Raw genomic sequence first — 12,974 nt, 5'->3', positions numbered from 1 at the left:
ATGCCCCAAACCTGGCAAACACGTCAGGCAGAGGAGGGGAGGAGGCCCTTTGACCGGCGACCCTAAGTCGACCCAGGCCTGGCTGGTGTGCCGCTTGCCTGTGAGATGCGCGGTCGGCGTGGCGGGGCCGGGGTGCCAACCGACAGACAGACTGGGGGGAGAGGGCGACTGTGGCTGCGCGTCCGGACCGGGCGGGGTCCGCCGCAGAGCTTCCTGGGCGCCGGGGGGGGGGGGGGGGGGGGAGGGAGGGGGCGGGGAGGACGACGGGGCGGGCCCTCGGTCCAAGGCCCCCCCCCCCCCCCCGCAGGTCGATGGCCGGCGGGCGTTCCGGTTCCGGAGTCAGTGGGGGCCGCGGGGGCCGGGGGGGGGGGCACCTCACCTCCGGGGGCCCGGCGCCCCCCGGTGGCCGCGGGGCGGACTGCGGCTGGGAAGGGCCCGCGGCCCCCCCCCCCCGCCCCCCGCCGCCGCTCAGATGCTGACGGGCACCGAGGACACGGAGCTGGCCCGGGACTCGCGCGTGGCGCGGCTGGGCATGGGCAGGCTGCACGCGGACAGCCCCACGGCGGCCTCGGGCAGCTCGTCCTCGTCGGTCCACTGGTTGAGCTCGGGGCTGAAGCTCTGCACGCACCGCTTGTAGCGCTTCTCGCCCTCGTTCCAGCCGCCCAGCAGGAAGGCGCGGCCGCGCAGCGCCGCGGCGCCCGCCGTGCTGGCGCCCACGGGCAGCGGCGCGAGGGGGCTCCAGCGCGGCGCGCCGGGGCCCAGGCTCTCCACGGCCAGCACGTCCACGCGCTCCCCGCGCGCGCCCAGCCGGCTGCCGCCCAGCACCAGCACGCGCCCGCCCAGCGCCAGCGCGCAGTGCCAGCCCCGCGGCGCGCCCAGCGCCGGCAGCTCCCGCCACGCGTCGGCCGCGGGGTCGTAGGCGCACACGGAGCCCGAGTAGGCGCCGTCCACGTAGCCGCCCGTGACCAGCAGGCGGCCCTCGGCCACGGCGCTGGCGTGGCAGCAGCGCGCCGCCGCCATGGGCGCCCGCGGCAGCCACTGGTTGGTGGCCGGCACGTAGCACTCGAGCGAGGCCAGGCTGCCCTGGGCGTTGCGGCCGCCCGCCGCGTACAGGAGCCCGTCCAGCGCGCTCAGGCTGAAGTGCGTGCGCTTCTGCCCCATGCTGCTCAGGTGGAGCCACGTGTTGAAGCGGGGGTCGTACCTGGGGGCACAGAGGGGAGGGAGGGGCTTGACGCCCGGGCCGCGGGGAACGGGGCCCACCCGAGACCCGGGGCGGCCCGGCGCCCACGCCCCCTTCCGCGGACCGGGAGGCCTCGTCCCCTTTCCCGCCCGCTCCCCATCGGCCCGGAGGCGGGGGGCTCCGTGCCCTGGGAGGCGGAAGCCCTCGCCGAAATGGCGACTCTGTCCGCAGACACCAGCCGGGCCTAACCCAGCCTCGCGGCCTAGCTCGGGCGCGAGCGGAGCCCGCGGGTGCGCCCGCCTTGGCCGTCACCAAGGCCTCCTCATCCACCAGCAGGGGGCCAAGGGACGCCGTGCCTCAAACACCGAGGCCTAGCCTTTTCTGCTTTTCTATTTCTCACCACTTGCTGATAGAGATTTGGTTTTTAGTGCGCAATAGGAAGCACTGAAATCAGTATGGAAACAAAGCGAACCTGACTATTAGAGGCCAGGGGGGAATAAATCGGGGGAAGCTGGTGATTTATGTGATGTGCGGTGAGGTAGAGCCGGGAGGCAGGCTAGCTCACGCCTCACCTTCCTGAAGGAAGCCTGTGAGGAGGCCTGGGCCCCCAGCCCTCGGCCCGTGGCCGACTTGATCCGCGGCTCGGCCTCCACACCTGCACCCCTTTGAAACATTTCCTCCACTCGAACCTTGTTTTCTTTTTCCATAAAGATAGGACATAATGTAGCTTTGAACTCCACTTCTGAAGGGCTTACCATGTTTTTGCTCTTTGGGGGCACATTCAAAAATGACATTGTCTGTCATTCACTCTCCAACTATTTCACCAACTGTCACAGCCTTAATGTTATTGTTTGCTGATTATGAATCAGACAGCTGCCAGCAGCAGCAATTTAAAAGAAATTTTGTTGTGTGTGTGTTGTTGTTGTTGTTTTTACCACTTAGCACTAAAAACTGAGGTTTTTGGGTTTTTTTTTCTTTTTCAAAAGTCCTAAACACATGGAAATGTGAATAGCTACCTGTTGGTGGTCTGAGTTCTTTGGGTACTGGGTTTCTCATATGTAAAATGAAAGCAACCCTGCCTTCTATGCCTCCCTAACATTTTGGAACTGTGGACTCTGTAGTACATTTTACAGACAGTGCTGCGCACGCGTGATGTGGCAGCCTAATTGCTACCGAGCAGTAAGCTAAGCTGGTCGGCCTGAGTAGGTTACTTCTCCGTCAAGGCAGTTTCCCCCCCAGCACTGAGCCACACGAGATCTGTTCATTACCTGCAGAAACTGCTGACTGCATGCTTGGCTTGATTTCTCGCGTCGTTCTGATCTTCCCCACCGGCGACATAGAGAAAGCCGTCCATCACAGCCACACACTGGTTAAAACTTTTGGCTGGCATTTCGGTCAGCTTGCTCCATCCGTTTTCAGGGTCTCTGTACAAGACGTCTCTGCTTGGGGACTTCTCCGGCAGGTCCGGGCGGCCTCCCACGGCCACCAGGACGCGGCAGCCGCCCCGGATGCGTGTGCGCCGCGACTGCAGCGTGTTCTGGTGGTAGGGGAGCAGATGGTAGTTCATAGCGTCCACGAGGAGCTTGTGACAGTCGGCGTCTTCCATCATCCTCGGCACAGACTGGACGTAATTGACCAGGTCTTGGGCGGAGATGGTACCGAAGCGAATATTGCTCAGAAGATCGGCTGCGTGTCTCATTCTCTTTTGGTCAAATTCTAACCATTTCATTGCGATCTGGAATGCGACGATCTCAGAAGGCAACTGTAAGTCATCGTCTATCAGCAGTTCATTAATTTGTTCAAACGTAAGCTTCATGAATTGATCTGACTCTGCGAATTCAATGAAGTTATCCCGAATAAACTTCTGGGCTGCCGCTTTGGCAGTTTTCAAGGAGTATGTTTCGGCAATGTTGGCCACATACATGCAGTTCTCCACGCTCATCTCGCGGATGAGGAAGTCGCTGCACATCTTCACCAGCGTGTGGATCTGCAGGTAAACCGCAGCGGACACAACGCTTCCGATGGTGTACAGGGAAAGGGTCAGCTTTCCCGTGTAGGCGTAGGCGATGACCGTGGCCAGGCCTGGGGGCGAGACATCGTTGAGATCCACTCGTTGAGCTGCGGGGTCTTTCTTGAGGACGTTGTAGAAGTACTCACTGCACGACGCCATCACTGACTTGTGAACATCAAAAGATTTGGTTTTGGTACCAATGACGAGGTCACAGAGAAAGCTCTCTTGTCGCATTTTACTTAAACCTTCCAAGAGGTTGGGGCCATAAGAAGCATCCGTTAGTTCAGAAGAAATGCAGCTAAGGCCATTGCCTCCCTCTAGGAGCTCATTCAAAGCGTTGAGCTTGCTCAGTGGGCTCTCTTCCACAATGATGGTTGTCTCCTTGAGGTCTGCTTTGTTCTTCTTGACAGACTTCCTTTTGGGCGCCATGTTGGCAAGCACACTGTCACAGGCAAGAGCTTGCTAGAAAAGGAGAGAGGAGAAGGGAGGGAGGGGAGAGCCAGGCGGGGGGGGGGGGGGGAGAGGAGGAAGAGGGGAAAGAGGAGAGGAAAAGAGAGAGGGGAGGAGAAAAAGACATAGTTTACATTGTGATTTCTTTGGAAATCCCACATTGCACAAACATTTTATAGGTTAGTAATTTTATAATGACATAAGGTAGATTAGTTCTCAGAATACATGTAAAGAAATGTAAACACAGCCTTTAAACTACGTGCACAGTTTGCCGTTTACTTCAGCATCAAGCATGACGAGGATTCTAGAAGAATGAGCGTTGTTCCCAGAGGTGACTTGCCAAGGGGCTGTTTGATCACAGTGGAACAACCCAGGCTCCACTGTGCAGCGATTATTGAGCAGTTCTTCATCATCATTTAAGGACTTCGTCTCACTCTCATGAGAAAGTGAATTATCACCGTGTTGAAGGATTTCCTCCATGAAAATGTGAAAATTGAGGAACCCATGGAAAACTGTAAAATGCTGAGGAAAGAACGTTTCGTTCACAGTCGCAATGGAACCTATTGTGGGGACTGAACCCAGGACGTTGAACTTGCTAGGCAAGTGCTTTGCCCCTGAGCTATTTTAAGAAGCACATTTGCTAACGAGGAATGAGCCCACGGCCCCCCCCCCCCCCCGCCCACCGCACCCCAAGGACTGAAGGACTCCCCACTCCATACTCTCTCCTGCCTTCCTCCTGGTCCTGCCCCCTCGAGGAGGCCCCCCAGAGGAAAGAAACAGAGTCTGCCTCTCTGTCAGTGTTTCTTCTTTTCCATTCAGCCCACGTTGTTTTATTCACGTTCACATTTCTTAAGATGATAAACGCACATGTACCTTTTCTTAGTCGTTTTTGCATACTATTTTGCACAGGGGTGGCCCCATTTTGTTAAAGGGACTACGAAGCCACCACATTTTAGTGTTTGCATGCGGTTGATTTACGTATTGAGAGTCTCTATGTGGAATTTCCTGGGGGAACTATAAAGTCTTTTGTTCAGCAAGCAGCTATCAGAAGCCGCCTGCTGGAGGAAGCAGTTTTCTGGGGTTGGTGAAATGGTGAAAAACGGAATTTGTGCTAGGGAGAGAAGTCATGACAAACACAAAATTATGCCAACCGTGCTACATAAGCATAGCACCAGTGAATTCTGGGAGTAATGCCCTTACATTTCTGGAAGAATCCACGGGGCCAATATTTTATTCATGCAGATATAAACTTATTAACACTCTTGTCTGAAGGCGATACTAGTAGTCTGGATGCTTCTGACTGAAAGCCAAGTATTTTTGTGCCCATCGGCGAGATATTATTTAATTGGTGGCACGTAGGGATGATATTTCAATTGCGTGCTGGAGCTGCGCCCCAGAGCCCTGCCCTGATAGGAACGCTGGAACGTTAGGAAACTTGGGACAGGTGGCTACGGTCCGGTTAGCCAAACACGTTGCACAGAACACGGTGCCTCCATTAGCCAGGACTTAGGGACGCAAACTAAAGGGACCTATCTCGCCGGGGCGATGTCAGGATGGGAAAGCCAATAGGACGGATGACAGCAGCTGTGTTCTGCGCTGGGCCCTGCCACAGAGAAGTCCTGCCCTCACGTTTGGCAGCTCAGAACCCAGAGGCTTCTGAGTGAACTGTCTGAACCTTCACACTGGGGACTTTCTGGGGAGTACAGTCTGGAGGCACGTGGCACTGGACACACACACACACACACACACACACACACACCCACTACCACTTGGCCAACCATCATTTTAAGTTAGGAGCAGGTAGTTTTAGAGGAGAGAAACTCTGCACAGTGCCTAGGAGGCCCTGTGGAAGGAACAATTTTAAGTCCGTTTCATCCGCTCATCGGGTCACGGTTCTGGGCCTCAGGGCGACGGTGTGGGCTGCTGGAAGGTCTGGAGAGGGAGGGAGGGGTGAAGGTCATTTGTGCACGGGAACTAGGTCAGAGGAGCGTGTGGCGATCCACACAGCCCCTGTCGCTGCGTTCTCCCTGACCACACGGCCTCGCTAGCGCACAGCCCTCACCAGGGCGGCCACGGGGAGAGGCCAGGGTGGCAGGAGGGAGGGGATGGAAGGGCCGGCCGCTCCCCCCTCTCCTAGGCCGCCCCGCCGGCCCCGGGACCCCGGGCGGTCACTTTTGATAGCTTTCTGTTTTCATTGAGCGTGGGTTTTTAAAAAGCTGGGAGTGGGATGAGAACTTTCTTTCTTTTTATACTTGTTTTTTCCTCTTGTGTCAGGTTAATGCTTTGAGCCTGGCTGCAAAGGGGCGCCTGACCTGGGTACCGGGCCCCCCACGGTTCCCGTGGCTCCCATGCTCTGGGGAGAGCTCCACTCCTGGGACACCCATGCTAAGCTGCCTTGATTGCCTCTCTCTGCCCGGGGGCCTGTGATCAGTTTCCTCCTTTCGGGCCAAAGGGAGGAAAACCTTTCCGGGTGGAGCTGTCCGGGGGCTGCTGGCGGGCACGCGGCCGTACCATCGCAGCAACGCTGGCAAGCGGAGCGGGCCCCCGCGGCGGCTGGGGTGGGGTAATGCCATGGGCCAATAGTTGGAGGCCCTGCCGGTCCCCTCTGTCCCTTCCTTCTTGGGTCAGAGAAGAGACTTTGCACAGGCAGAGAGGGTTGTAGAAGGAGTTCTATCCTTCACTCCTGGAGGGAACCCAGAGAGGTCCCCTCCTTGGATAGGGGTACCACAGCCTTGCCCCACCCTGCCTAGTCGAGAGGAGCCTCTTAGACCTGTGAAAGAGCTGCACTTTAGCTCTGGGACAGAGCCAAATCCCCAGAGCCCCCCCAAAGATCCCGGTTCTTCCTGATCCAGGGTGACAGTGCCATGAATCAACACTTGCCAAGTGCTGGGCATGCAAGTCGCGTTTTACAGCCTCCTTTAGAATTGTCCAGTTTGAAATCGTTTATTCCTAAATGTAAGTCACCACACGCAAATCTACGTTGTATGATAAAATGATATTCCCATTCCTACCTAACATAATTACAGATAGGGATTTATCCATCAATAGCTTGCTCCGTGGGGACCCTGGCTTAGGTCTTTACTTCTATGTTTTTCTTTTTAAGTTTAAATACTGCAAAGGGTAGATTATGTTGTGCTTGTGTGTTTTGTAAGGAATTCGAGGCCTAGAAAAAGTAAAAAGGCAGCTTGTCCATGGTCAGACAAGTAGGTATGTTGTGTGTTAGAGCAAGGATTTGTCCTAGAACGGAGCCCTGAACTCAGGGTGGGTTAAAACCTGCAGATGAACAGCCAGCTTTCCCCAGCTTGAGAAAACAGACTGAGCGGAGGAGCTGAGGGTCAGAAGATCAAATCTGGGGCATGGAGAACACAGACGGTTCTTCCTAGCTCCAGTCTTTTTGAGTGTAAAAGATGTTTTTTTGATGTGCAAATCCTACCAATTTCTCTGTCTTTTTAAGGGAACGAAGGATACAAAATTTCAAGGTTGGGTTAGTCAAAAATAGAAATAGGTGCAAAGAAGGCTCGCATGAAGTTATTGATCAGATAATCAGGCACGTCCTTTAAATATTAGATTAAATAGGCAGTTACCATTTTTGTTTAAAGAGACCGTCACTATCCTATTGGTTTAAAGAACAGAGCCTGTGTCTAGATTTGGTCAAATATACACAAAATTAACTGCAATTCTCTGAATATACGATAAAAGGACCCAATGCAATTAAAAAATATTTTGGTGTTTGTGAAAGTTTAATAAAGTTTCTCTTCCCTGGCATGTTGTGTTTGTTGAAGCAAACAGGCTTGCAGTTGCATTTTTAAGATCTGATGTCTTCTTGATCACAGCAAAACTGAAACCTGGCTTTAGTAATCCTCCCAGTTGAATCACCTGTCGCATAAAGGGGCCTCCTCTCAGTTCTAAAATTGGCCGTTGGGAACACAGCTGGGTTTTGCTCCCAGTGCCAAGGTCTCTCCTGCCTCAGTTCTCTCCTCAATCTGGCTTTCCACAGCCCCAGTCAATACTCACGACTGATATCCAGTTAAATTTAATGGGATAAACGATGATTTGTGGTTTGACTGCTCGATAAAGCAGGTCTGTCTTATCTCGCACCCCGGCTGTGAGGTGCGTTTCAGAGAGCTCATGAGCCTTGCAGAATCCTGAAGCAAACCACGCCTGTGTTTCTAGGTACTTGTCAGTGGCGCAGCTTCTTTGATGAGCTTCATAGAAAGGCCCATGGCCCAGCCACTAGACTGGGGGCTGCTAAGAAGTGATGACACAACTGTACCTTTGTCTACGAGAAAGTCGTGACTCCCTGCTCCGCCCACCCCCGGTGAAGTAGTTATAAAAAAGGGTCGTCATGCAGTCATAGGCAAGACTGCGGCACCCTCGCTCTCCAGACACCCTTCCCGCAGCCCTGCACCGAGAGGTTCCGCACGGGGCCGCCGAGGAGCCACATGTGCTGAGCTGTCACTGTCCCTGTCCCTCCCGGCCGGAGGAGCTGGGATCCCCGGGTGTGCTCCTGCCAAGGGTGCGAATCAGCTGCGCCTGTTCCCGGTCCCGGCCGCATTCCGAGGGCTGCATCTGTCAGCGCCCGTCAGCGCGGCCTCCCGGAATAGAAACGGCCTGGCCGCGCCGGTCCTGCTAACCAACACCGCGCACGGGAGGGGTTTCCACTCCCGCTTCACCCCAGCACCCTTCTCCAGAGCCCTAGGCGTGCTCTTAAAGACCTTCTTGTCCACAAAACACACGTGAGGGGTTTGCGGGGGGAGTTCTACGTCGTCCACAGCTTCTAGAGCTGTGGGCAGAGGCTGTATGGTTCTGTGCTGCCAATTTAGTTAAAACGAATAACGCATCACTGAGCTGACCCCAAGTGTACAAATGGATTCCGAGATAAAACAAAGATGGAGCTCTACGCTCTGCGCACAAAATCTTGATTCTCTTCCTTCTTTTTTTTCTCCACAAAGTAAAAGAAAAATGTCCCACTCGCTCGGGTGGCTTCAGCTTAGCACTGGAAATGGAGCGACCCCACGTCTGTAGGGCAGCCCCCCGCCCCCCCATGCTGTCCCAGGACTGGGTCGGCTTCTCAAATCCTACCACAACCTTCTCTGCCTCCCAGCTGGAGACCGGGGACCCCCACCCCCACCCCCGCCACCCCAGCACGCCTCCCCGTCACAGGCACCTTACACACCCGGGATCCCGAAGACGGCGTGGGTGGGCGAGCCGGTGCGTGCGTGCTCCAGCCCTCTCCCTCCGGGAAGCGGCAGCCGGCCGGCCCTGCGGGGCTCAGTCCTCCCGGGAAGACACCTGCGGGGAGACGGGGAGGGAGGAGGAAGACGCGGGAGCCACCAGCAGCCACCTGACCAGCCTCGGCCGGCCGCAGAGCTTCTAGAATATCCCCTGACGTCCTGCGGGAGGAGCAGCAGCCCAGCCCTCGCTCCCTCTTTGGCCTGCAAGGCCGGCCGTCCACGCGGAGGGCGGAGCTCCGGTGGCTGCAGAGGGGGTTGGGTTTCTTGACCTGGACAGTTTCTTTTTTTTTTTTTTATTCTTTCTAAGTCAAGGCCTCCAAGTCAACCTGTATATGAAGAAAGAACATCCACAGATGTTTAGTTACCTGAGGCAGGGATGTGGGTAGAGGAAGGGGATGCTGTTGGTAAAAATCAGGTTCTAGAAAGGTAGTAGCCTGGTCACGTCAGGTCCTTTGAGAAGATTGGGGCTATAAATAGATTGTTCTTTAGAAACGGAGCACATGTTTACCAGGCCGCAGGACTTTCTGTAGCACTTCAGTATGAGTTTAGCAAAGCCAGGCTTGTGACCAGTTCTCATTTATCCAGTGATAACCCCTCCCCCCGCCATGCATTCGTGTGTAGGGCCATATCTACTCTTGCAACATCCCATGCGAGATAAACAACTCAGAGCATCCTAACTGACCACAAGCTTTTAATAGGCCCCAAGAGTGTGAGATGTATGCTGCAAGCGTTAACAGGATAATCAGCTCCAATAAAGGTAAGGTAGATCGTGGAAAATAAACGTTCTAGCTATTCTTCGTTCGCCAGAGGATACGTTGAGCATTACCTTACCACCGTGGCATGCTGACAACTTTTCTGCATTCTGGAAAAATTGTCTGGGTGGAAGAAACTGTCAGAAATGGGGCCTGCTGGGGACATCTGAAGAAAAGACCGACTCTGAGAGTGAGGTGGGGGCCCTGCACAAGGGCTTTGGAGGCTGCTGTGCAGCAAGAGGATCCAACCTAGGTTGTTTCTGTCGTTAGTGCGCACCTCTCCCGTGGACTTGCCCCTGCCCTGCCCTCCCAGTGGCCCGAGCCACAGTCGGTTCAGGTGTAAGTCCCACGAGCGCAACGATAACCATCTGTTTTGTTCGCGAGTGAATCTCAAGTGTCTGAAACCGTGTTTGGCATGAAGGAGAGGGTAAACTGCTTACTAACTGGACAAGTACATGGATGGACAGACACACTCAAAGGGACATGAGTACAGCGGAGTGGTAGAGCGAGCGAACTGAGCATGTGTGCAAGGGGTGACTCATGGAGGACCACAGAACTGAGTGGAGGAAGGGGCGAGTGGGGTTCTGGAGGCAGGAATCCTTGCTGTGGCTAAACAGGACCCCCACGTTTGCCTGGTCCTCGAGCGCCTTACCCAGCTCTCTTGGGAAGTAAAGGATCAGTAGCCCCTTGCTCACTGCTCTAGCAGAGTGCGGCCCGCGTGGGCCTCCTTGCTCTCCCTTTCCACCCACGGAGTGAACGTCAGCCCTCTTAGACTTGTGCTTTTCTTCACTCTAGTCAGTGGATTGCCTTTGGCTCCATGAAGCCCTTTCGTTGCTTGTCTTCTCCTTACACGAATCCACCCTCCGCTGTGTGTGCTCTCGTGTCGCCTTCCAGTCTCTTGTTCCTTTCCAAATTTGTTTTGCAAGTTCTACAGGCATGCTCCATTTTTACATTTGAGTGTGTCGTTTTTTTCCATCGATTTCATTACTTAGAACAGGCTTCCTCATCCCAAGATGATAAAATATATATCCCTGGCTGAGCGCCTGTGACTCACGCCTGTAAGCCGAGCTTCTCGGGAGGCTGAGATTCTGAAGAGTGCAGTTCAAAGTCAGCCTGGGAAGAAAAGTTCATGAGCTTTTTCTTTTTTTGTTGTTGGTCGTAGAACTTGAACTCGGGGCCTGGGCACTGACCCTCAGGGTTTTTTGCTCAAGACTAGCGCTCTACCACTTTGAGCCACGGTGCAGCTTCTGGTTAATTGGAGAGAAGAGTCACATAGGGACTTTTCTGCCTGGGCTGGCTTTGAACCACGACCCTCAGATTCCCAACTCCTGAGTGGCTCGGATGACAGGCGTGAGCCATCGGTGCCCGCTCCCGAGGCTCTGATCCCTAACTACCAAACAAGCTGGAGCTGCGACTCGAGGGGCAGAGCGCTAGCCTTGAGCACAGCAGCTCAAAGACAGTGCCCAGGCCCGGAGTTCAAGCCCCAGAACCGGCATGCATGTGTGCACGCACACACACACACACTTATACACATATGCACACTCACGCATATATATATGTAATATCCCTGATTTTTCTTTATCTCCTACTTCGGTTGCGTTTATTAATCCACCCGATGACTAATCCACACGCAAAATAGACATGTTACTTCTGACCTAGGTAGAGCTTTGCCTTGTTTCTTTCACTTGAGTCCCATTCTTGGCACCATCCATTGGGCAGACACCGTCCGGCCTCCTTGCTTAGAACCGCGCACGTAGAAGCTGCTCTCTCCTCATCTCTCTGCCTTCTGTGAAGGCTAGCTGAATATGTTTTAATTTCTGTAGTTTTCTAGAAGTGGTGAAGAAGCAAGTCTCTTATTCTTTGTTATTTTGAGAAACAAGTTTCATCTTTACTGTTCTCTAGAGTTGTTTAGAATTCCCATGTCACATTCAATCTGCTTGGAATTTTTATTGGAGTTGCATTTTAATAACCTACACTCATTGTGGAGAAAATTGTTCATTTCTTTATTCCCTGATTATAGAACAATAAGTACCTGATACATAAGTTAATAAATGTATTCTAAACTATTTTGGATAACAAAATAGAGGAAACTCAAAAATGAAGGTGAAGATGTACTTCTTTTTTTGCATCAATAGGAAGAACTGTACACTGAATTCCAATGTCTCTACATCTGTTATTTTACTGCCTATTTTCATGTTTTTGTGATCCTGGGGTTTGAACTCAGGGCCCTGGGCTGTACCCTCCGAGCCCCACTCTCAGCCGTTTTTATTTAGTGCCCTCGGTGACCTTAGTAACCAGGGCAGGGTTGGCAAGTGGGGAGCAGGAGCTCGGCTCCTCCATCGCCCGTCACCAGCCCCCGCGGTGAGCAGTGCTGTTCTCTTCTTCTTCTTGGCCCTTTGGCAGCACAACCTATAACAAGAAGCCTCTCCCTGGGCAGTGCCAGGGGTGAGGTCCTGGGAGGCGAGCACTCATTGGTGAGTCTCTCAGGCAATGAATACAGGACTTTTTTTTTTTGTCTGTTGTGGGCCTTGAACGCAGAGCCAGGGTGCTGTCCCTGAGCTCTTTTGCTCAAGGCGAGCACTCTCCCACTTTGAGCCACAGGGCCACTTCTAGTTTCCTGGTGGTTAATTAGCTACAAGAGTCTCACAGGGACTTTTCTGCCTGGGATGGCTTTGAACCGCGATCCTCAGATCTCAGCTCCTGAGTAGCTAGGATTAAGGGTGTGAACCACCAGTGTCTGGCCGTACGTGGCTTTTTGAGATGGCTCCAGCCACGCAGAGATTGACACTAGGAATAAACTCCGAATGAGAGCGTGTGCTGCCATCCTTGCTCAAGTGGAAATGACCTGAAATGTGCACAAATGCAACTGAATATATTCAAAATCTAGGAGGCCTTGACGAATGGCTTTGCACCTGCTTCTCTGGAGAATCTTAAAACGATAATCCAAGAGATCAGAGATAAGTAAGGGTTTGTGTGTGAGTAAGGCAGTCAAGTTTGTGAGGATTTAGAGGAATGTTAGAGTTGGTGGGGGCTGGCGCAGGGCGATGCCAGAGGCGGCGGAGATTCCTCTTCCAGAAGTCAAGCCATTTGAACAGGCCTTGTTTTGCCTCGATTATAAAGGGTCTTAGTTAATTTTTAGCATAACTCAATATGACTACTGGGGGTCATCACCTCAGCTTCTGATTTCCACGCTTAAATACAAAAATTAAAGACACCATCCTCGGATGTGCCTCTGGAAAGCATCCATGAGGAGGGCCACGTCTCGGGGGCCGCTGGCCGCGTACATCCCCAGAACACAGTGCAGAGCAGGCTTTGGATCTGGGGCTTTCTTTCCTAACAAGCGAAAT

General features: G+C 53.8%; 1 protein-coding gene across 2 annotated transcripts; it reads right to left on the bottom strand.

Annotated features, from left to right (window-relative positions):
• Window positions 1-301: 301 nt before the first annotated feature.
• Window positions 302-9,012, bottom strand: Klhl31 (kelch like family member 31). 2 transcript variants are annotated; one of them, XM_048347603.1, is made up of 3 exons: window positions 8,809-9,012; window positions 2,449-3,653; window positions 302-1,201 (listed from the first exon to the last, which is right to left on the bottom strand). In XM_048347603.1, the coding sequence occupies exons 2-3, from the start codon at window positions 3,618-3,620 to the stop codon at window positions 469-471; spliced, it is 1,905 nt and encodes a 634-aa protein (XP_048203560.1). In that variant the 5' UTR covers window positions 3,621-3,653; window positions 8,809-9,012; the 3' UTR covers window positions 302-468. The 2 variants fall into 2 exon arrangements, with proteins under 2 accessions (XP_048203560.1, XP_048203559.1); XM_048347602.1 differs by having other exon boundaries at window positions 8,818-9,012.
• Window positions 9,013-12,974: the final 3,962 nt, after the last annotated feature.

The sequence above is a fragment of the Perognathus longimembris genome, chromosome 6, assembly GCF_023159225.1.
Source record: "Perognathus longimembris pacificus isolate PPM17 chromosome 6, ASM2315922v1, whole genome shotgun sequence".
In the NCBI taxonomy this organism is placed as follows: Eukaryota; Metazoa; Chordata; class Mammalia; order Rodentia; family Heteromyidae; genus Perognathus; species Perognathus longimembris.
This window is presented reverse-complemented; position numbering and strand designations above follow the sequence as displayed.

Bases quoted from the DNA above. Each gene is read 5' to 3' on its own strand.
- Klhl31 (XM_048347603.1), bottom strand. From the start codon at position 3,620: ATGGCGCCCAAAAGGAAGTCTGTCAAGAAGAACAAAGCAGACCTCAAG. The intron at 1,202-2,448 runs GTAATGAACAGA...CTGTGCCCCCAG, and splicing joins GCAGTCAGCAGTTTCTGCAG to GTACGACCCCCGCTTCAACA.